At 46.1% G+C, this 23,714-nt stretch overlaps 2 protein-coding genes across 3 annotated transcripts in view; one reads left to right on the top strand and one right to left on the bottom strand.

Moving 5' to 3' along the window:
• Window positions 1–8,921, top strand: part of EIF2AK3 (eukaryotic translation initiation factor 2 alpha kinase 3) — a 42,508-nt gene extending 33,587 nt beyond the window's left edge. Inside the window, exons 14-17 of the mRNA XM_042053122.1 lie at window positions 3,595–3,762; window positions 4,293–4,394; window positions 6,593–6,655; window positions 7,733–8,921. Of these exons, the coding sequence (XP_041909056.1) occupies window positions 3,595–3,762; window positions 4,293–4,394; window positions 6,593–6,655; window positions 7,733–7,909 (510 nt within the window). The 3' untranslated portion in view covers window positions 7,910–8,921. The remainder of the gene's footprint in view (window positions 1–3,594; window positions 3,763–4,292; window positions 4,395–6,592; window positions 6,656–7,732) is intronic.
• LOC121676509 (octopamine receptor-like) lies at window positions 8,143–23,282 on the bottom strand. Of its 2 annotated transcripts, XM_042053123.1 has the most exons (7): window positions 22,981–23,282; window positions 22,031–22,293; window positions 16,975–17,096; window positions 16,585–16,858; window positions 13,284–13,460; window positions 10,287–12,090; window positions 8,143–8,236 (listed from the first exon to the last, which is right to left on the bottom strand). In XM_042053123.1, the coding sequence occupies exons 3-6, from the start codon at window positions 16,991–16,993 to the stop codon at window positions 11,418–11,420; spliced, it is 1,143 nt and encodes a 380-aa protein (XP_041909057.1). In that variant the 5' UTR covers window positions 16,994–17,096; window positions 22,031–22,293; window positions 22,981–23,282; the 3' UTR covers window positions 8,143–8,236; window positions 10,287–11,417. The 2 variants fall into 2 exon arrangements, with proteins under 2 accessions (XP_041909057.1, XP_041909058.1); XM_042053124.1 differs by lacking the exon at window positions 16,975–17,096.
• Window positions 23,283–23,714: the final 432 nt, after the last annotated feature.

The raw sequence follows: 23,714 nt of genomic DNA, 5'->3' as shown, positions 1-23,714 counted from the left end.
CAAGTGAAGCAGATAATTGGCAGTGTGGAGCTTGCACTTGGACTTGATCTTAAAAGTCTTTTCCAACCTAAATAATTCTGTGATTCTAATTCTGGTATTTTCATTCTTTCTAAAGCAATACAGCCTAAAAGGAGCAGTGTTACTCTTGGTCAGAGAAAGTAAAAATTAAGTGTTACTGCTCTGGGATTGAAATGTAAAGTGTCCTGCAGCTGAATTCTGAGTCAGTGCCAGCTATCACAGTGCAGCTTTCTGAAGGATTCACAGTACTTTTAATGTCTGATAGCATCCACACAGTGAGGACTGGGAAAGGTGGTTTGAACCTCTGGTACTTAGTGTAACTGAAGTCAGGAGTAACTTGCACCTTTTCTTTCATTCTGTTCGTGATCCTCCTATGATAGTGCCTAATTTTGCTGTGATTCAAAGCACTGGCTGGAAGTGTCAGTATGTGTTACCAAATACACAAATTTAATTGAAGAGCCCAACTGAAGTTAGTTTTATTAGGCCAAGCTCTGAGAAATGGATCCGTTTTGCCAAATGTGGAGAGGCAGTTCTGTTTCTATTTGCTGACTTGAGGAGGCATTAATACCTACCTTCAGTGGTGTAATTACTGAAATGACTGTAATGGTAATTTGGTATACGCAGAAGGAAAAGCTAAAAAATGTCATCTCAGATGTGGCAGTAAAAGGTTCAAATTCAATAATCCTGAAAGGATATGTCAGAGTTAGAAAAACTCATGAACCCTTCCAAGTATTTTCTTTTCCCATCAGCCCTCGCAATTACCTTGAACCAGTTATCTGACAAATCTTTAGTGCTTGAGAAACTGACCATAAAAGTAATTAAATCCCTGTACTAATATGTTGCTAGGCATGTTAATTAATAACCTTTCTTAAGAATACTGTCAGCTGTAGCCCTCTGCAGTCTTCACTGAGCTTGCTGTTCAGTAAACCTTATGTAGATCTTCACTTAAAACTGTATTAATCAGCAGGTGTGGAGTGTTTTGTTGGAACATCTTAAAAGTTCAATGCTGGCAGCAGTTTGAACAAGAGATTTAATTTTGTTTACTTGGTATAACCAGCTTGGAAACATTCTCCTTGGATGAACAACTTCTTCCTTCAGGAAACTTTCTATGCTTGTATAGATGTTATTCTTGGATCCCAAAGTTTATTTATTTGTCTGTTATGTGTTAATTTGGTCAAAACAACAGCCAGTGTATTTAATTATTTTCTATACTTTTCAGAAGCTCCTAGGAGGAGATCTCATCTATTGTTCTAATTTGTCCAAGAGATTGGTCATGCAGCCCTGAGCTGGTGCCAGCACTAAGAAGTAAAAAACCTGCAAAGCTACTTTGGCTTAGCTACAGGCAGAGCTCAGTGACAGCAGAGGCCAGTTCTTGCTCCCATTGGCACCAACAAAAGCTGGTAGATCTGTGTGAAAATAAATTTCTATGTGGGCATATTAAAAGATCCAAGAAGTAATCTGAATATTTAAATTAACAGTGCACATTAAAATGCATTAATTGGGCTCCTGCTAATCAGAGATACTGTAATGACAAGATGGCAAGAATTTATGTGGGCAAGTGAAGAGGTCAGAGTTCAAATTCTTTTGAAGAAAATGAAGTGCAGAAACAAGAGTCTGTCTGTCAAGTGAATTTACTGTTATTCCCAGGATAAGCTGTCGGTCATGCTTGGCAGCTCAAGAGAAATTATCAGTTTCACAGAACTGCAAGAACAGTCTTGGATACATTTTACAGCATTAATTGAATTAAACAGAGCCTTTCATATGTGTGAGAAGCTTATTCATGTCTGTGAAAAAATGAGAATTCTTACTGTGACTGAAGAATATGGAGAGAAATCTCTTTGTGCAGGTGGCAAGATAACTAAACTAGAGGGTGGTTATATTTGATTGTACTCTTCTGATGATTTAAATCAAAACTGTGTGCATCTGCCTTAGGCTTCTTCCCTAATGTGATCTTGATGGTTTATTTTTGCTGGTATTTTGCAATAACAGAAAGTCCATTCCTCTTACTTGTAGAAACTATGTGCCAGCCTGTTCAGAGACAGTCTGTGTCTGGCCAGAGAAGAATTGAAATAAACTTTCTGTTACGAAGAGTTTTTCCCCAGGAAGCAAGACAAATCTTGACTTGTATGTTTGGTGGAGCAGGAGAATGGAGATCAAGGCAATGGGATACAAACTCCTAGTGGAGATGTTTGTTCCCTGAACATTAAAATTCTGACATCAAGTCTTTTGAACATGTGGGTGTGCACTGAGGGGGTGGGTACTCTGTAAATGCTTCAGCAAGAGCCTGGAGATGCTGTGGGTTTACAGGGCAGTGGCTTTTGTGCCCTGAATGCACTGTGACTCCAAAGGTTTGGACATTCATTACAGGGAAATACAGTGGGAGCTAAGACCTGGCTCAGGAAGCAGTTTCAGAGGCAGGATGTGGGCACTGTGGAACTGTTTCTGTAGTGCTTATCTCAGAGCTGGACATTGCCTAAAAAAACAAGAAGCCTTTTCTCTGTCTGGTTTCTTGTGGGTGCAGTGGGTTTGTCTTTAACTGAGGAAGTCAGATGGACTTTGAAATAGGTCAGCTTTGTAGTCCTTTATCTTGTGGGAAAATATTGCCTTCTATCTGCCTGCCTACTCGTTGCAGGGTTTATGTCAGCAAAGCATAGACCATGTTCTCCCAGCCTCAAAGGTCCAGGAGCTCTGAGAGGAGCTTACCCAGCACCACCTTCCCCTTCACCACAGCTTGGCCCTGTACAGCATCCTGCTGCTTCCTTCCCCTTGCAGGATCAGGCTGTTCTTCCCCCAAAACTCTGTGTCTGTATTTGTAACCCAGCTGGAGTGGTTATATTTCAAATAAATAATCATCCTTTTGGTGGGTGCTCTTCTGTCAGCCAGGAAGCAAATTTGAAAAACTAACTGGGATGTGCACCATGAGCAAAGGCACATCTCTGTTCCATCTCTTTTATCAATAGGCTAAGCAAGGATGGTGGTGTGTGGCAAACAGGCTAAAGGAGAGTTATGCCACATCATCACTGTTGCTGCCTTTATGAATTGCAAAGTTCTTAAGCTTCTATCAAAAATAAACTTTTAATTCTGTTGTGCAAACAGCTGTTCCCACGTTAAACTGCGCAGTTACACCGAAAAGCAGACCTTGTTCCCATCGTATCTATAATTTAACACTAAGATGATGCCCTATGTGCAACTACTTTAGCACTTAGAGATTAAAATAAAAAAAGCCCAGGAGTTGGAACTGCAGCATGTGGTGTGAAAATGCCATGTGATGGGGAGCTGGATAACTTATCTGTGCTGTTCCCAGCAGTGTCAACTCTGTGTGTGTTCAAACCTGTGTGCTGCTGGTAAACCTCTTCTGAATGACGAGAAATGAGCAGTCTGAGTTTCAGGAAGAGGCAGTGGTTAATGTAGAAGTAATTCCTTTTTTCTGAGTAGTTACAATTTCTAACTGTTATCCTTCAGCAGTGCAGTGAGTGTTTTTAACCCTGACAGCTTCTGAGTGTTGTAACGACCAAAACACAGACAACTTGTTTGTTACTTACTTTTTCTTTTCTTTTCACCTCTTTGTTTTCTCAGCCTTCCAATATATTTTTCACAATGGATGACATAGTAAAGGTTGGGGATTTTGGACTGGTGACTGCTATGGACCAAGATGAGGAGGAGGAATCAGTACTGACCCCAATGCCGGCTTATGCCAGGCACACAGGACAAGTAGGGACCAAACTCTACATGAGCCCGGAACAGGTTTGTGCTCTCTTCTCCAAAGCTGTGTTTGGCAGTGCCTGGAAGAGCCCTGAATTCCTGGGAACTCTAAGATCAGGCACTCCTAGTAAACTGTTGCAATCAAGTTACTTAAATTCTTTCTCATCAAAATAGAGTTTTGAGCTAAATTGAATTCCAAAATGAGTATTTAAATATATATATTTGTTATAGCAAAAAAAAAGTGGCTGATTATTCAGACTGGATGCATTAATTTTTCTTGCTTTTAATGCAGTATAGGAGGGTAAAAGATTCCACTTAACTGAGGAAGGACACACTGTTGTGCATGAGATTTAAGTAAGGTGAAATATTTTGCTTTGCAGCGCAGAGGCGCTGAGGATCAGGACCTCGCTCCCTGGCGCTCACTGGAATTTGCCAAGGTGCCTGTGCTGTAGCTTTCAGCTCTGCACAGGGCTGGTCACTTCCACAGGTGGATTTGCAAGGGTTGTTTACTTTGTACGTCGTTGCATCCAGTGAGTAGCTTGATTGCCCTGACCCTGATTTTGCCTTCTCAGATCTGTGGCAACACCTATTCGCACAAGGTGGATATCTTTTCTTTGGGACTGATTCTCTTTGAGCTGCTGTACCCTTTCAGCACACAGATGGAGAGGGTCAAGGTATGTATGGTGTTGGGTTATCCTCAGTTTGAGTATTTGTTTAAAATAGCTATTTGCTTGGTGAACACTGGCAAGAGGTTCCTGTCCTGTTTCCTTTGGAGAAAAGCTTTGCAGCTTGGAGCACAACTTCTTTATCAGCCTTGTACAGACCCCCTGAATCACTGAAAATAAACTGCAGTCTTCCTAATGTGTGCAGTTGAATTGAGGCTTTAATTTCTTTATAAAGCTTCTCTGTTGCCAAGCCAAGTAAGAGAAACCATTGAACTACGATATCCAAGAACTCAAGCAACAAATGCAGCTTGTGACTTTAAGCCTACCAGCTTGGTTTTCATTCAAGAATTAGAACCATGCTGTGCATTTTTATTATTTCTTCCTTTGTTTGCATCTGCAGTACTTTTTCACGCAGAGCACTTGGTGAAAAATAGCCATTCCTTTTCCTATAGTGAGTCTTAGCTGGGAGTCTTGCTCAGCTTCAAGCACCATCTTCCTATAAACTGATGACCTTCATTGCACCAGATGTGAATTTGGGATGTTTGATGGTGCATTACAGCTCTTGCTGTTAAAATGTGTGAGATCCATCTTGCTCAGGAACAAGTTCGTGGAGAACAGGGGCTGCAGCCAGAAAGGTCTATCCTCTGTGGCAAGCTGTGCAGGAAAGAGAGAGTCGTTAAAGCTTGTATTTATCATTTAAATGTGCTTGTGGTGGTTATATTCTCAGGTGAAGATGGAGTGGGTTTAGCAGAGACAAAGAAACAGCTTGAACAGGAGCCTGACCAAGTGCTTCACCTGCTGCATTCTGTTGATTAAAATACTGTGGCTTTTCATGGCACAAAATGGCAGTCAAGAGGAGGAACTAGTGTTTAATTTGAACCCCTTGCACTGAAACCAATTTCAGTTTTCCTGAATGAGATTTATGGAAACAAAATACCCAGGAAAGAGCCATCCTGGATTCTCAGATCTCTCACAGCAGTGACTACAGGCTTTGCCCTTCCGGTTTCTCTCCTAAGAATAGAAGCAAAGCAAGTAATCAGAATGAAACCTAAATTCCATCTGATTTTAGTGTTGTACTTCAAAAGAGTGTTAAAAGAGTGCCCTGACTTTCCAGGATTTTCACTGGCACTTCACTCTTTTTTTCCTAAAAAGAAACCCGTGCCCTTTCATTGCCAAGTTCTGGAGTTTGGCTACTCAGTAGTTATTTCTGAGTTGTTGCACTGAGGTTTTCATTGGCATTAGCCAAGCATTAGCACTGCTTGCTGAAGCAAAACATGCTCTGCCTGACCAAGTAACCCAGCAAATTCTAGGAATTTGTGACAACTGGCTGGAAAAATCCCCAGAGGTGGAGCATGAGAGCTGCTCCTGTCTCAAGCTGTGAGCAGTTAGTCAGTAGCAGTGCAATTTATTTCCAAATCAGATGCTGGAAAACAGATCACTAAATGCAGACTGAACTGGCAGAAAAGGAGGAAAGTTTTCTGAAGCATTTTAATGTCATCAAACTCAGTTCTCTTGAAGAGGAGTTGGACTGTTGTCCATCATTATTAACTGGTCACTTTATACTTTCAGGGGAATAGTAGTGAAATGGATTTTGATTTAACTTTAGAACTCTTGTATTTTGTGCTCAAACTTTTGTAAAAGAGGAGATCCTTCCAAAAAAAAGGAAGTGCTAAATACTGTGCTTCTGGCTGAACATGGGAAAAATACTGTCACTAGATGGAGCCAGTGGCCTTTGTATGGAAGAAACACAGAAATACCCAACACAACTGTTTTCCAAACTGCTGATAAATCTGCTCGTTCCTCCTTAAATGTTAAACAAAGACTGGTGCTTACGTTGTTAAGGCAGAGACAGTCATTTCATGGGTTTTAATACTGGTGTAGGCCATCGTGGGGGTTTATGGGTGGTGCACAGATTTGTTGGTTTTGTTGAGCTAAAGTGAGAAAGTACAAGTTTATCTATCTGGCTGATACAAAACTGCAGAGATCACAGTTCTTGTAGCACAATTCCTGTTGCAGGCTCTATTCCTAGGGAAGCAGCAACTTACCTGTTCAACTGTTGTGATTTTTAACCACTAAAGCAACACTTTAAAACAAAGGGGGTTATTCCAGCAGGCTGATTTGTTTGCATGATTTGCATATTTTTGAAGGATAGGGTAATATTACTGAAGAATTGGAAAAGTTACATGTTGTTCTTCATATTTTTGCAGACCTTAAGTGATGTTAGAAATTTGAACTTTCCACCATTGTTCACTCAGAAGTATGCCCAAGAGGTGGGTACATCTGATGCTATTACTTGTAGCCTTTTCATTAGTAATTGTAGCTTTTTTCTTTGTTTTTCAGTTGCTTTGCAGGTAAAAATGGAGAAACCAGGTTGCTTTCATGTTATTAAGATGCATTTCTCTATCCCTGTACTTCTCTACGTTTGAAAGCTATAACATTGCAGTAATGGGCACCATGACACTTTTGTCAGTTTTCCTCCAGGAATACATTTCTGCCTGGCTTCCCTTTATCACTTGCAGTCATCCATTTCACATGCATCCTGTCATGATTTCCTGCAACAAACCCATATCCCCAAAGAGAAAGTGCAGATTTCCTGACAGGTAAAGGGGAGGCTCTAAGTAGCACCATGACTGTATGGGATCCCCTCCAGAACTGGACCTCCCAAGAGGGAAATCACATGAGCAAATTGTGCTGTGTTCTCATTAGTCAGGTGTGTAAAGTGATGTGGCTGCAGGTAAAGAGGAGGTGATGTACAAAACCTCTCCAGCAAAAAGCTGAGGTGCTCTCAGGTGTTCAAGGTAGCTTCAGACCAGTGGCCAAATGAGACCAGCCTTTCCTGCTCTATAGCTCAAGGTTGCCTGGGAGAAGGGGCTGTGCTGTGCTCAGCTGGAGCAGGACACTAATTCTGATCAAATTTGAACCAGATATTCAAACTACCTGTATATTTAAAGAAAAATTCTAATTTGCCACAAGGAAAATTCAGTGTGGCTTAATATGTGATGGCTTAAGCATGAAGCTAAAAATTACTTATAAATTATGTATCATATATTTAATTTTGATTGCAAATAATGTGAAGTTTTATAGCTATTAAACCTTGAGTCAGAGTTGGTTTGCCAAATTGTTTTTTAGTTCTTGACAGTAAAGACACTTTAACAGATGCACAGTGATACATTTTAAAATATTTAATGCACTTCTAACTACTGAGCCAAAGCACTAGTACCCAAATAACTCAGAAAGCAGCTGGGGGTATTTTCCACTTATTCACACAGCCACAGTTGAAGCCAGGACATTAAATAAGGAAGAATTTATGGCTTGGTTCATGTGATACATGTTGTGTTTTCTTCCAGTACACCATGGTGAAGGACATGCTCTCTCCAAGTCCCACTGAACGACCAGAGGCTGCAGCAATCATAGAAAATCCTGTCTTTGAAGACTTGGAGCTCCCACCCAAACCCGTGCTCAGGCAGAGGTCACGGACAATGAGTCTATCAGGAAATAAACATTCCAGACAACCAAGCAAATAACTATCCTCAGGATCACTTCTTCTACTCGGCAGGTTTCACAGGGATTGTTCAGCAGAAGGATCCTATGATGCAGAATGTTTATCTTGGGAATAGTTTACTTCAGCTTTTTTTGCCATGTTTAATGTATAAGACGTGTTGGACAGATTTTCGTTTACTTTGAAGCCCAGTAACCAAACCTTTCACATTCCATTTTCCTTACCTTTGCTCTCCTAGGTGGACGGGTCCAGCTGCTGTGCTTGCCAATGTTGTGCTCCATTATCCTTTTTTGGGGGGTTTATTGGGTTTTTTGAAGCTTGTAAATGTCAGCTTGCTGGGTGAGTGAGAGATCTGTAACATGTAAATAGAATTAAAATACTGTATTTTTATAGAGCAAATTACAGTCTCTAAGCCTAGTGAGTGTCTATCTGGATCACTTGCTCTTTGGTGAAATGAAGATGATTTTGAAATGAACTTTGACTCCATTTTTGTCCCTGGTGGGTAAACTGGGAATCTGCACTATTTTTAAAGCAAAAAAGTACCACAGTTGTACATATTGTCACTGTCCATAGCCTGTCATTAGAGAAAATCATTTCATACTTCTGCACTACTGTAGATCTTAGGGAATGCATCTTATACAGATGAAGCTGTAGAGAAGGAAAAGGAGCTTTTTGCCATTAAATGGGGGGGTTTATAGGCAGTGGTTGGAAGAGCCATAGTCAAAATTATGTACAAAAATGTTGTGATTCTGAAAATTTAAACCTAATGAAGTCATACGTGTCGTATGTAATCTTGTAGATTTGTACTTTTTAAAAAAAATCAACTGGTAGGCATTTGTGTAATCTGCTACTTTAACTGCCTAATGCCATGCTTTTATTTCTCACTGTAAATATGTTAATTTTTATTTATAAAATACGGAATCAATCCATTTGGGTTGGTGGTGTACAGGATGCACTTGCTGTAATTGTTGAGTGCATTGATTATTGTGACTTCTTTCAAGTCTGAATGATTTAATAAACTTTTTTTATTTATAAGACAAAATAGTAGTTGCTTCTGTTGGAAGCCTGCATCCGTGTGTGCTGCAGATGGCAGCCCTGTGCAGTGGGAACAGGATGGGCTCTGCATTCCTGAAACTTCCTTAGCTTCCCTGTCTAACACTGGCCACCACGTGTGTGATGACGCAAAACTGGACGTGCTGCTTGGAAGTGAGATAGGATCTGGAGAAGGAAAGGAACTGAGCTCTAAACTGGGTGGATTATGGGGGCAGTCGCACACCAGAGAGGGGAGAAGGGATAATTCTTACGCTGTTAGAACTGTTCTTGTACAATGGTATTTTTCTCTTTTACAGACTCAAATTTGTTAAAGTCTCTGAAATCAGTTTCCTAAAAGAGTACTGGATTCAAATCCTTCTGGGGATCACTGCACTGTGGTGTGACAATGTGACCAGCAGTTAAACCAGCTGACACCCTGCAGCTTTATGATAAGGCAAAAGTAGATTACAATGATTGTCTTTCTTTTGCTCTTGGATGACTCTTCTAGATACTGGCTTGTCCAGGTGAAGCCAGAATGCTGCAGTGAATATCTGATCAGGAGCAGAATTTGTGTTTAGCTGGGTTAGAGCAGGAGAATTAAGCGTGTCCTCTTGCCTTGGATTTCCCTGTTTCCATCAGCTACGAGTGCACAGTGAAATGGCCACACATGGAGCCTCTTTGCCTTCCCTGCCAGCTCAGTGATTACAGGTGGAGCACAGGAAATGAGGAAAAAGGTATTTTTAACTTGCTGTATATCTGCATGTGGGTAGCAACCTATTCCAAGGGCCCTGCAGCATTTCAGTACCAAAACTGGCATATGTGTTCACACCACGTGTGTCTGCATATTCTGGGATGTCACACTTGCCCCCAAAGGCGTGGACAAATCCTCCCCTGTGTGGGAGGTCCCTGCCCAGCCACAGAAGTATCTGGCCACGTTCAGCTCTGATCAGTCTTTGCTTCTCTAAGCACTGGAGTGTGTTGTCCCTGTCTTTGCCCCTTGCTCCTCCTCCAAGGTTTGACTGAGAAAGGCTGTTCTCTAAGCAGAGAGATTTTCCTCTGAATGGTGTGTGCTTCCCTGCCAGCTGTTTTGTGGAAAAACACCCAAAGTGGAATAGCTGTGAGCTCACAGCCCTGCAAAAGGGGCTTTGGCCTGGGGCTCTGCTGTGCTGTGCAGTATCGGGGTCCTGTCCCATTCTTGCACAGGATGTTGTCTATCCCTCAGCTCCCTTCCTCCCCCATAGCTCTTGGGAATGAAACTGCATTCCTTGTCCTGTTTTATCAAAATGACCTGGGTGGCAGCAGCAGGATTCCTGCCCTGTCCACCTTTGTGCCCATGGGATGCTTCCCCCAGAATAAGGTGTAGTACTTACCACTTCCATGTTGTTACTGGAGTCATAGGATCTGGGACACCTGACCCTTTCCATGGAGAGTCATTTGACAGGAGAACCAGTGCTGAACCCCAGGGCAGGGCTGGTTTTTCTACCAGGCTCTTGAGAGAGAACTCCTGACCCTTGTGCTGGTGTCTTCAGTGGCTGAGCTGCTCCAGGCAGGTCCTACTGCATTTTGCTACCTCTGAGGGCAGGACAGTCCCCTGGTACGTTTTCAGAGTAACCCTTCAGTGAGGCACTTCTGTCTTTCCTGCAGGGAGCCAGTGCTGTTGGAAATCCAGACAAGCACTTGGAAGTGATAAAAATAATCATTCCCATTTATCTTTATGTCTCTCTGGTAGATACCACAGTGTACACACAGTAATTCCTATTCACATCCCATCTTTAGATGGTGTTGGCCGCCTGTAGCTCCCTTTGAAACCCTTGGGCACTCCGTGCTCCTGTTGGTGCAGCAAATCTTTCTCATCTCCTGGGGTCTGCCACATGGGAATTCCCCTTCCAGAATTAACAAGGAAACTCACAGATAATTCACAGAAAGCCATGGAAAGCTCTGAATATCCAGATGTTGCAGAAGCCAGTGAGCTGAACCCTAAGCACAGCCCAGGCTGCAGAGTGGTGCCTCTTTAAGAAGTGAGCTCTGCTCTTCGGCCACATCCCTCCCCTAATTCCCAGACACGGACTGACACATGGAGTTATCAAAACTGGTCAAATCTGTAATGAAGCTGCAAGATGAGAGCTACAGTGGCTTGATTGATAAGAAACAGTGTCCCACCTGACACAGATCACCAGTAATATGCACGAAGATAAGGTCACATTATGTCATGCTGGTTTTTTCTTTTACCCAATGCAAAGGCTGGATTTGTCTTAGGAAATGCTCGTTAGAAAAATAGTTATCCAGGAATGAATTAGCTCCATTAATGTAACAAATTGCCCCTAAAATTTCCAAGTTCCTCCTATTGAAACTGTGGAAGGTGAAGAAATGCGTCTTTGTTGTATTGTCCCCAGCTGTAATATTCCAGCCCCTTCTTCCCCTATTTTCCTACTCCTTGTTTCCCATTCGGATGTGCTCCAGCACTTTCTGTATCACCACCTCCAGTGACTGATCCTGAATCCCTATGACTTGGGTTTGCCCTTCAGGGCACCGTTGGGCACTGTCACGCTGTATTCCAGGTCTGGAGCAGTCTTGGAAAACGTGGCTATGGAAACCATGTCTTCCCCAACGTCCACCTGAGACCTGTGCCTGCAAATGATCAGCTTCTTCAGAGCACGCTGGAAGTCCCTGTTGAGGAAGGCGTAGAGCAGGGGGTTGATGGTGGAGTTGCAGTACCCCAGCCAGGTGATGATCTTGAAGGTGCTGACCAGCACCGTGCTGGTGGAGTCGGTGCCTCTGGCCGCCAGCCAAACGTTCAGCACGAAGTAGGGCAGCCAGCAGAGCACGAACACAGAGATGATGATGCTGATGGTCCTCGTGGCCTTGTTCTCCAGCTGCAGGTGGTTCTGCCGCTTGCTGTTGGGGTGGTAGTGGATCTCCAGCGTCTGGGACATGATGCGGGTGGCCTTGAGGCGGGAGGCGCGGTAGATGAAGAAATACATGCTGCACATGACCATGAAGGGAAGGAAAAACGCCAGGGCGGAGGCCACAATGGCAAAAACCCAGTTGGTGACGAAGATGCATTCTCTGCCCGCATCAAAGTCCACCCCGGGGATCTCATTCCAGCCTTGCATGACGGGAAGGAAGGAAATGAGGGAAGAATATACCCAGACCATGCAGGTCATCACAATGCATCTGCAAAAGGAGAGAGATGCGGAGGGGAGAGAGGGTCTGAGTAATTTTGAGTTGAGAACATCCAGTACGATTCAATCCCCATGGTAACCTGTGTGGGATATTGCTGCTGAGCAGTCCAGCAGGGCTTGGAGAAGGGAAAAAGCTGGGGTGTAGCAAGTCCAGATGTGAATAACAATTAGGTAATTGGTTTGTAGTTGACAGAATTGGGGCCACTGTAAGGAGTGCTCAGAGCTGGCTGAGAAAAGATGAGGAAAGGTTTTACAGAAGATGTTTGTTAGCATTTGAAACTACAGCGTCTAGATTTTTTTGGTTTCAGCTTTACTAGCTGTCCGTTCTCTCACCCTCTGGGGTGTGATGGTGGAGCTGAGGGACACCAGATCACAGAATCTGTGCCGGGGGGCCAGAGAGCCCCCTCCTCACTTTGCCTGTGATCCACAAATCAGACACAGCAAGAGTGACAGTGGGAAAAACGTGCCTAGAAGAGCCTGAACCCACCCTCTAAAGCACCCCACTGCTGCATTGTCCTCTCTGCCCACCCTCATGACTTTCCCCACCCTGCAGTCCTCATTTCAGCAGCCTTTTGCATGAAACCCTCATAGGAGCTTAGAAACTCTCCCTTTTTTCCCTGAATATCACTTCAGAAAAGATGGTGAGTTTAAGAGAGGGAAGACTACTGCTACATGCATCCTTCTGGGTCCCCTTTCACCTAGTCCTTAGAAGTTCTTCAAAGTCCTTCCCCATTCCTGAAAGTGTTAAGGCCAGGGCTTGAGCAACCTGGTCTAGTGGAAGGTGTCCCTGCTCACAGCAGGGGGATGAACAAGATGATCTTTAAGGTCCCTTCCAACCCAAGCCTTTCTGTGATTCTGTGAAATGCCCATGAAATGACTTCAGAGAGAAAAGGCTGTAGGTCCAACTCAGCCCATATCACTGGTTTCTACCCCGCTTTGCAACCCATCCATAGCTCAAAAAATACTCTCCCAGGAGCACCATCCATCCCCTCAGCTGCATCTTCCTTGTCCTCTCCTGCACCACATTAAGCATTTTCTGCAGTTTTAAATGGTGCAAAGTTCCTTTCACAACATGACGCTGCTTCTGGGCAGCACCTGTCAACAGCTCTTTAAGCCCCAGGTCAATGTAGGCCATGGCCAAGTGACAACCTGAAGGGACCCAAAGTGAGGAGCAACTGCACTCACCTGCCACGGGACATCCTTCTGGAGTAGTGGTAGGGGGTGACCACGGAGCAGTACCTGTCCAGGCTGATGAAGCACAGCGTGACAATGGATGCTGTGCAGAACATGACATCGAAGGAGATCCAGACTTTGCAGAACAGCTTCCCAAACAGCCACACCCCCGTCACCTCGTAAATGATGCTGCCAGAAAAAACGGGGGGAAGTCAGAGCTGGAAGGGCTGAGTTTGTGCAGTCCCTGGAGGTGTTTATGGCCAGGCTGGATGAGGCTCTGAGCAACCTGGTCTAGTGGAAGGTGCTCCTGCCCAGGGCTGAACAAGATGATCTTTAAGGTGCCTTCCAACCCAAACCATTCTGTGACTATTTCTTTATGACTGCGCTGAGGTAATGCCATATTTTATCACACAGGTACTAAAGATGGGCACACAGCTCAGACAGCAGGGATTCATTCTCAAACCACAACCCAAGAAAGGAGCACCCCACGGCTGGAGCATGGCTGAAGAACAGTAAACCTGTGCTTCTCGTAGCCTAAATGCCTTGAGAGAGCTGCTTTGCCCCACAAAGCTCCCCAGATTTACATCTCACAGCTTCGTTTATCACAGCATTTTCCCAGTGCCCTACTCAGCACAGACTTTTATGATTTCTCCCCAGTTCCTGGGGCATGGGAGATCGCCAAGAAACTCACTTCCCATCTGATCTTATGCTTCAAAACCAGAAAGGACTTCCACTTTGGTTAAAAAAAAAAAAAAAAAAAACAACATCCTAGGAGGAAGCCTATGCAGATTGTACATTATGTAGCTCATAAATGCCTCAGCAAGGTAAACACACCAGCAAAAAGCAGACATGGTTCCAAAAATATTTCCAACAAAATCAAGAGGGCCCTGTGAGAAGTGAGCAGTGAAGGAAGGAACATATGGCAGCTGTAGGAAGGCTGATGCATGTTTCTATAGCATTCAATGAGATGCCATTTGCTTCTCCTTCCTTTCGCCAGCTTTCTGCAGCTCCTGGGGTGCTGCTGAAATCACCATTGTGAGTGAATTTGATGAGTAACTCCCTAGCCCTGCAAAGCTTTAATTATCCTGTAACTTCCCAGCTTGCTGGTTAAATACGGTGAGATCAGGGCTGCTGAGCTGCAGTGCTCAGGTGTCCAGCAAGAGCAGAAAGATTCAACTTGGTGTCGGAAAGCAATGCCTGATCTACATCTCATTAGCACCAATTCATTAAAACGACTTATGAAGGTTGTTCCAGAGCACAGCAACTGCTGTAGGTGGATGCAGCGCTGCTGAAGGGTCCCAGCCCTTGGCAGCTCTTTGTTATGTGGGATTCCACACAAAAACCCAAGCAAACATTAACCTACAGCAGAGCCTGTCCTTCCACTGTGGTGGCCTCCACACGGGCAGCATGGAGGATCCCACAGCACACACATGGAAAAGTTACATGGCTCTTTTACAGAAGGGAAATGAGGCATTAGAATTGAAGCACAGCTTCAGTACTGGACTTGGGTGCCATTTTGCCTTTCCTCGGAGTCCTCCTTATCCCCAGAGATGCTGCAGAGCCTGTGGTGTGCCCTGGTCTCCCAGAAGGAGTCATGCTGCTGTCAGGGCACCCTTGCACACAGCTGCCAGCTGAGCAGGTGCCCAGCTCTCACCTGCACACATCTGGTGGGATGCAGACACCTGACCCCTCTTCTCTGAGGTAAAAGATCTCTGCAGCTTGGCAATGATGCTGATAAGAAGGCGTAGTAGAAGCCCAAAGAAACACATGATGAAGTCACCTCTGCCATGCACTTTTGCTAGCAGAGGAAAAGAATAGCTGGAGCTATTCAGCCTGGAAATGACAGACTGGCTGGAGTACTCAGACAACAACCTAAGCTCAGCTGAACTGCTCCTGCAAACCAGCCAAGCCAGGGACAAAACACAAGTCTTACTCTTATGAAATTAAGACACCAAGTGACAAATTTGTCATTCCTTTCTGTCACATTTTCTTGAGCCAAACTGCCTCCTAAGATCATTTCTTTTCTTTCCCTTTGGCACATGATAACCTGCCAACTGAGGAGCAAACTGAAATCCAAAAGAGCAGCAGAGATGTGAAGCCAGAACAGTGGGAAGGTGTGAAACAACAGCCACTGTGTTGGCAGGGCTGGACAATGCTGATGAAGCCAACAGGGTCCATTCCCCACCACATGGCCACCAAGAGCTGGTAGGTCTCCCCACCAGGCAACACCAGGAGGGGCACAAAGGACCATCCATGCTCTGATCTTTGCTCCCCTTTATAGTTTTTGTTGTTTAAGTAAAACATCACTAAAAGCAGATACAAAATAGAGAGGAGGAAGAAATTTTTTGAGGTTGTGAGAGGAGTGAGGTTGCCCAGGGAAGCTGCGGCTGCCCCATCCCTGAAGAGTTCAAAGCCAGGTTGGATGGGGCTCTGAACAACCTGGCCCAGGTGCCTGTGTCCCTGCTCACTGCAGAGGTTGGACTAGATAACCCCTAAAGGACCCTGCCTACCCAAACCAGTCTATGGTTCTATGATAATTTCAGAACCTGAATTTAAAGTTCACCGAGATTAATGTTGAAATTAGCAATAATTTTTTTTTTAAGAGTATCATTAACTGCTTTTTTTTACCTGATACCATGAACTTTTAACTCAGTTTGTAATTTCTTGTTGGGACAATATTTTTCAGTGCCAAATTCAAAGGAATAGGCAGCCCCATGAGAACTGAAGCATAGAACCTGAAAAGAGTTCAGCTTCCTCATATTGCCCCAGGAACTCAAAATAGGGTGCAGCTCCCTGATTTACCCAAACCTAGGGCTGCTTTGTAGGACAAGACAGCCAGGACAAGTCAGCTGCTTTCTGTGTTGGTTTCACTGTTTTAGCCAGGTGAAGCTCTCCTAAATATAAACCGCATGCAGGGACACCTGCCCTCTCCAGTGCCCCTTCCACCAAGAAATATAGGGGAAGCCTAAACTACTCTGCTTATACTGAATAAATTCCTTACATTCCATACTCAGGGCTAGTCCTGGAAGAGGGGGCTCAACAACTGGAGCCCCACGTGCAAAGCTGGAAATCAAATTCAGATCAGTAGCCAGGGGCCCTATGTGGCCAACAGGAAAAATACCCTTGGGAATTGTGTCTCCTTGCATTATAAGGGGATCCATAACACAGAGCAGAGCCGGGGAAGCACATACAGCCACCAACCCACGGTTCAGCCCAGCCCTGAGCCCAGCGGGTGAATCCCAGCCCTGCTCCAAGAGCAGATGCAGAAAGGACACTTATACTTCTCTGCTCCTGCCCCACGGATGCTCCTCACCTGAAGGGCATCACCAGACAGGCCACGAGGAAGTCTGCCATGGCCAAGGACATGATGAACATGTAGGTGACAGTGCGCAGCCTCCTCTCCACCACCGGGCAGAGGAACACGGTGGTGTTTCCCAGGAGTGTGACCACGTCGATGAGGGTGAGGATGAGCCCAACGAGCGCTTCCTGGAGCCCGACCCCTCCCCTCGCAAAGGAGGAGGCAGCAGAGGAGAAATTAGAGAGCCAAGTTTCATTCCTGTCCATCAGCATCTTCCCACCATTAAAATCTGAGCGAGACAAAAGGGGAGAACCAGAATTACTTTAATGCACGACTTGTAGGTGTGTGAAAGGAAGGACAGAAGTAGTGTTTTTGTTTCATTTATTCCAGGAAAAATCCACACACCCTGCTGTGCCTGTGCCATCACTGTCCTGGGGTTAGCAGCCCATTAGAAGTGCCTGAAATCCTGCGGGTGAGGATAAATGTGCAGCATTGACTGAAGTCCTTCACAGCAATTAAAAGACCTCCTGTGAATGAAAATGCATCATCAGATGAAGCATGAAACCAGAAAAAAAAAAAAAAAAGAAAAATAGAAATGTACTGAGAGCAGAGAGAGGACAAGAAAACAACTGAAATGAAAAATTAAAGCAGCTGGGCTAAATCCCACTGAACAGCATGCCAAGTCCACAAAATGTGGGGGCTGGAAGTAGATGATCTTTAAGGTCCCTTCCAACCTAAACCATTCTGTGGTTCTATATTCTCATTATTGTCGTTGCCACCCCCAGAGCAGCTGAGGCTGCTTGCCCAGGCTGGCTGCTTCCATAACCCCACTGCTCAGTCCATGCTCCTGCTGCTTTTTCAAGCTCTGAAGTCAAGAGTTTTTTTACTACCACGGTGGGCAGCTCCATCCTCCAGTCTGAATGGCCAAGCAGGGCTGCCAGCAGCTACACAGGGAGCAGAATCATGGAATCATGGAACCACAGAGAGATTTGGGTTGGAAGGGACCTTAAAGATCATCAGATTGAGGTGTCTCAGGGGCAGCCGTGACCCCAGACCCATGTTCCCTCTGTGCCCAGATGGGAGATGATGCTCCCAACTCTGTAATGGGGGATTTTTCCACTGAGGAAATCCACGTGCTTGTGTCCCCAGCTCAGTTCCCAGACTTTGGCCAAGTGGTGTCACAGGTACCTGGGAAGGTGGGAATGATGCCCTGGATAAACTCCAGCAGTTCAAAGCTCACTGGTGTAGCTGAGGGAACACGAAGACAAAACTTGTGGGGAAAAGAGAATTACAGAAATATTTCCAGATGTGAAATGGTTGTATTTAAATATCAGCACTTCTACTGTGACCAGGATCTGCTTCCATAGTGCCTTCAGGTCAATCCCACATCTCCAGGGCATCCTACTGAGTGCAGTGTGAGGATGGGCCTGGATAACAGCCCTGTAGCCCAACATGCCTCATCTCACAGGAACCAAACTTTGCCTCAGGAGGAGTGTAAGAACAAAGCAGCAAAATGTTCCCAACATCTCTTTGTCCTTCCTGCAGCCTATGATCCACAATTACATCGAAAGATGGCTTCAGTGACTTGTGAATCATGAAGTTGTCCTTCTTCCCTTCTGGCCCAGAAAGCTTTTAGCATTCATGACCTCCTGTAGCAACAACTTCACAGCTCAGCCCTGTACCTCTTTTTGCTTGTTCTGATCCTGTCACCAGCCAGCTTCATTCGCTGCCCTCCGGTCCTTGCATTGGAAGAGACGTCACAAAACCCATCCCCGTCGGCTCCCTCAGTGCCACTGGTGGGCTCTTTAACCTCTCTCACACCCCCCCAGCCCCCTCCTCATCTGCCAACTTGCTCATTCCTCACAGGGAAGCAATGGAGGATTCCTGGCCATCCCTTCTGCTCTTCTGAGCCTCTGAGAAGGACCAAACCTCCAAACAATTTCCTAGAGGTAAATGCTCTGTGGATTTACGTAAGGGCGTGATCTCTCTTTTGTCCTGCTCCCCTTTCACAACCATCCCTGACACGGTTTGCAGTGGCACTGAGCTGGCCTTTCCACTGGGCTGTGGCCATCCAAAGGCTTGTTCCTGGGCAGCAACAAGAGCTCAGAGCCTGATGCTTTAGATGAGAAAATAGGATGAAATTAGGAAATTAAGTTCTCTCCATCTTCTCCAAACTCCATCACTTCACAGCTGAATTCTTTCTTCTATTTTAATGCTCAGCGAGCCTCACAAAACCTTTTTTTTCAGTTCATTAAGTCAGACATTATCCTTCATGCCCTGATTAAACTTTCTTTCGCCTGCAAATATCACCACTTCATGATTCACAATTTTTCCAGTTGGAGATGGATAGAATCCCACGTATCCCAGCCCCTATCCCTGTAAAGAGCATCACTGACCTCTCTGTAACTCACCATCCACTTCCCCCCTGCATTTCACCTTCCAGACAAGTGTTTATTCACACAAGGAACTTCCTTCTTAACTCAGGGCTACTTCATTTCCTTAAAAGCCCCCACCATGAGGGACCATATTGAAAACCTCTCAGAATTCCAAGCAGCCTACACCACCTAGCTGCTTCTTTTCCACCTGCTGACTTCTTCCAAGCATTCCAATACAACTCTGAAGCTGCTTTTTTCTAAAAGCAGTAGTGACCTTGTCTTTAGGTGTAATTGTGTATTCATGCACCTACTCATCCTTCAAGATCCTCAGCTCCGTCCCCTGACTTCTGTTTATTTGCTGGATTTAGTGGTTTCCTTTCTTTCAAGTTAAAAATTAGAAGTGAAAAACAAAATCAAGAAATAGCTCAAGCTGTCTAGGTAAAAAAATAAAGAAGGAAAGCTCTTCCTCACTGGAGCTGGGAGTTACTGACTGAGACCTGAAGCTCTCCTACTGCTCCAGCACTGAGAACAAGCAGGTTTTTTGGGCATCATCTCAGGCAGCCCCCAAGCCAGCACTGCAAAAAGTCTGCAGGGTGTCTTAAGTACCTCAGTCCTAATGAAAATATTCCTTGGACAACATTCCACATCCTAGTAACACCCCATAAAAATAAAATAAAAAAATACAGTCTCCAGCTCTCCCATACTTGTCAGAAAAGAGGATAATCTGTGCCATTCTTTCTAACAGCTCCACTGAGGATGTCATCAGACTGGATGAGCTCCTGTGGAACAGTTGGATTTCAATGCAGCCACATTTCCTGGCAGAAAAAAATTGTTCAGCCTGTTCTCCTCCCTGCATATTCCACACAGACAGCTCAGGGACAGCCGGCTGGGGAAACCACATGGACACAGCACACGGCCACATGGGAGCCAGGCTGAGAACCTGCCTCTGCAAGGGCCGTTCCAGGCTCCACAGCCATCTCCCAGCTCATCTCCCACACCTGCTGGTGTCCTCACACCGCTGGTACCTCTACAAGATCTGAAAGCTGCTCTCTGATCCACACCTCAAGCTGACCCCTAACCAGTTTAAACACTTGAGCACCACCCAGTGAGCCCCAGGTTCTCCTGGGAGAGCACACAGCATTGGGAAAGTCTCCTAAGACATGAACAGCAAAAAATCAGGTTTGATGAAAAATCGATGGTTTAAAAAAAAATCCAACACCAAATTGTAAAGTTTAAAACATCAGGACTTAAGGTTTTAAAATATCACTGTCAAATTTCTTTTCATAAGTAGATGAGAATGATAGAGGAAAATTCTGAATTAATTATTTGGTTTTTTAGATGTAACACTGAGACAAGAAGGTTTTGAAGTCACACCTTCCTGCAAACAATGACTGTTCCCACACAGCCATTAAGTTTGTGTCAGTGTTAGAACAACTCTAATTAAAGCAGATCATTACTTTCACTGCTCTGCGAACAAACACTCAAACTTTGAGCAGAATTAGGACACAGTTATTAGAATTCCTCTTTGCAAGCTGTCTGTGCTCCTCAAGTACCATCTCAGCCACCAGCCTGGGTTAAAAGGTCTCAACTGAAAAACTCACAGCAGGCTCCTTAATGCAGGATACATCCAGGAGTATGGCAGCACACAAAAACAGCAGACAGATGTGCCCACACTCACAAAACACTAGAGAAGCACTCTTTTGTCTCTTTGGTTTTTTTAATCAACACAAAGGCTGAGGGACTGGAAATAAGGCTGTCTTTATTTGACATCCAGTACTCCAACAACAAGAACAAGGGATGATGGATGTTTGAAACTTCAGGTTTGAACCTTGAAGTCTAATTCAGGGTGCAGACTACAGGATCCTGCTGCTCTTGATCCCTTTTAAGAATCCCCAGGCAGAGACCCTGGAAGCTCATCCACAGTCCCTGCCACAGCCAAGCAGATCAGGGTGGATGTCTGGATCCCTTTATGCCTTTGGCTGAGAAGCCAATCCTTACCCTAAGTATGCTAAATTAAGTAACTTAACTAAGAATTGCTGCTCTCAAACCACCTGGAGAATTGCTGACACAGAAAAGCAGGGGGATTACACCATTTTAACTTCTCTGTGGAAATTATTGGGACAAAGCAGGCTATGCCATCCTTCCCAGGGATGCACTTCCTCAGCTTAAAATACTAGAGCTTTTAAATTCCCCCGTGACCCACAGCAACCGATGTGGTTATGCTGCTGAGATAGCTCAGAGTCTTTTTACAGCATCAGTCTCTCAGTCTTTCCTGTAAAATCAAAGGGAAAAATGCCCCATTGCACCATGATGTGGGATCTTCCCAAGCTTCCTGGGGATCGCAGATGCCTTAAGGTTTGCATTGTTCTTATTTGGACATTATAGTTCTGCTTCTCTTCAAGAAACTGATGGGTTGGATTCTGCTTTGAGGCTCTCTGAGCAAGGCAACTCCACCATTTCAGTTCCCCTTTAATATCCAGAAAGTTTGACCTAATTTATTCAGCAGACAAATCTCAAGCTAAAGGTTAATTTCATCAGTAAAAGGCATATTTTGATGGCAAGGGAGGAAAAAAAACACTCTTCAATCTCAAGGCTGACTGCACTTTAAAATCTTAGAGGAATGATGAAAACTGGAAATATATTCCTGGGAATACATTTGCTGCCAGGCTCTGCTCCTCTGCTGAATCAGGTAGAAACCAGCACATGGCAGCAGAGGACAACACCTGCCCCAGGACCTCACACACCTTTCCCTCCTCCTCCCCATGAGAAAACTGCAACAGATCAGTAATTGTTGAACAGTGCAAGCAATCTGTTGAACCGTGCAAGGCTGTGGGTGGTGATAAAGGAGGGGGAGAATCCCTAGGGATGCTCCCACCGGCACAGCAGGCACCCAAGGAGGCCATGCAGCGAGTGAGCCTCTGCACTGTCTTTCCTTCTCTCTCTCTTCCTCTATCCAACTTTCCCATTGGAAGGGCAGCATTTCTCAGGGCACGATTTCTTTCCACCCCCAAATCAGAACAGAAGAATTCCTACAGCCTCTCTGACAGCCCCGGGGCTGGAAACACAGCAAAACACAACAGCCTTACCTTCGAAAGTGACGGCTGAAGCAGCTCAGCAGCGTCCCTGAGCCCGGAGCGCGGTGCTTTCCCACCTGCAGGGTGCCAGGGACTCGGGCCAGCTCTCAGGGATCCTGGATCCCTCCCCACGGAGCTGCTCCCAGCCTGGCTGCGTGAAGCTGATGGTTCAGGACACGCAGTCCTCATTCACAGCGGGCACAGCGCTTTGGGATCGCCTCTCGGCAGACGAGGAGGCTCCTCCGCAGCCAGAGCAAGTCTCTGGCAGCCACTGCCTGCTCCGGGAAGAGAGGAGAGAGCGGAGAGACATCCCGGCAGTGAAACTCAAGGCAAAGTTACACCCGCGCTGCGAGCACTGGGGTGCTCATTGGCATTAGGAGCTGAGCCGGGGTGCCAACCAAACCCTGGGGAGGCAAAACCCTCACCCTCTGGGGAGCAAAAACCCCAAAACCTGGAGAGCAAAAACCCCAGCTCCTGGGATGCAAAAGCACCAAAGCCTCGAGTACAAAGACACTCCCCCTGGGGTGCGAATCCACAGCCTCGGGGTGCCAAATCCACCCTTCCTGGGGTCAAACCCGCCAAACCTCTTGGGGCAAAAGCGCCAACCCCCAGGACAGCAAAACCACCACCCCAGGCAGGGCAAAAGGCCGAGGATGCAGTGGAGCACATCTGCCCCTGCATCAGCCCGGGGAGGGGCTGGGGGTCCTGCCCGCCGAGGGGATCTGTCTTGGAGGTGGGGAAGAGCGGGGGGAGCCCTTCCCGGGGGGAAGACAGTGTTTGGGGGGGTGTCCTTCGGGCAGAGGGTACAGGACGTGCCTGGGGGAGCCTGCGATAGAGGGGGTCCCGCCCGGAGCGGGGAGCAGCAGCGGCAGCCGCGCCCGCGGGGAGCCCTGCCCGGGAAGGGGTGTCAGGATCCGCCCGGGGATGGGGATGGGGATGGGGATTCCGCTGGGAGCACTTACCGAGGCAGGCGGGGGAGCCGCCCGGCTCGCTCCTCCGCCCCGCTCCTCCCCGCTCCAGCCGGGAAACCTTCCTCCCCTCCGGGAAACGGGGCTCCCCGTGGAAACGGAGCTCTTTATTTTTTTCTGCTTTCGAACCAGCCCTTCCCACTCCCCCTCGGCAGCTACAGGGACACGGCGACCTGACGCGTGAAAACAACAATAAAAAATAAGAGGCGTGCCGTGGGTTTGGCTCCCCTGTTGCCAAACAGGGTGTTTTATTCAATAACTAAACAGAAACGCCGAAAAATCCCGGGCTGGAAGAGGAACGTGTGGCATGAGGTTGGTGGGATGCCACCTGCCCAGCCCCTCTCTGCCTTGTCCCCGAGTGTGGGTGGGCTGGGAGGGATGGGATGGGATGGTGGGTGACGGATTTTGGAAACTGGGCAGCGGGTTCTTTAGGTGTGTCCCCCGGGAAGCCCGGCTACATCGGCTGCCTGGAAAGGACAGCTCCTCTTCCCAGCTGCAGGTCCGGGCTTCAGGGGGTGCCTGGCACCTCTCGGGCTCCTCGGGGAGCTGACTCAGCTGGCAGAAAAAGAGCAAGGCAAGAAAATGTGTAAAAATCTGGTTCTTTGAATGCTTGGGCGAGGGTCACACACGGAGATGGGCGTGTGTAATCCTCGTCCATAGCTCCTGTCCTAAAACAAACCCCAAATCACACTCAAATGCGTCAGCTTTTCACACTGAATTGCTCTCAT

The sequence above is a fragment of the Corvus kubaryi genome, unplaced genomic scaffold (genome assembly GCF_017639235.1).
Source record: "Corvus kubaryi isolate FWS band 111438036 unplaced genomic scaffold, C.kubaryi_AGA036_p1.0 split1-131, whole genome shotgun sequence".
NCBI classification, from domain to species: Eukaryota; Metazoa; Chordata; class Aves; order Passeriformes; family Corvidae; genus Corvus; species Corvus kubaryi.
The sequence above is the reverse complement of the archived record's forward strand: the minus strand, read 5'-3'. Positions and strand labels throughout refer to the sequence as shown.

Coding starts and splice junctions, on each gene's coding strand:
- LOC121676509 (XM_042053123.1), bottom strand. Junction 13,461..16,584: donor TGTCTGGTGATGCCCTTCAG/GTGAGGAGCATC, acceptor TTTTTCTGGCAG/CATCATTTACGAGGTGACGG. Junction 12,091..13,283: donor AGAAGGATGTCCCGTGGCAG/GTGAGTGCAGTT, acceptor CTCCTTTTGCAG/ATGCATTGTGATGACCTGCA.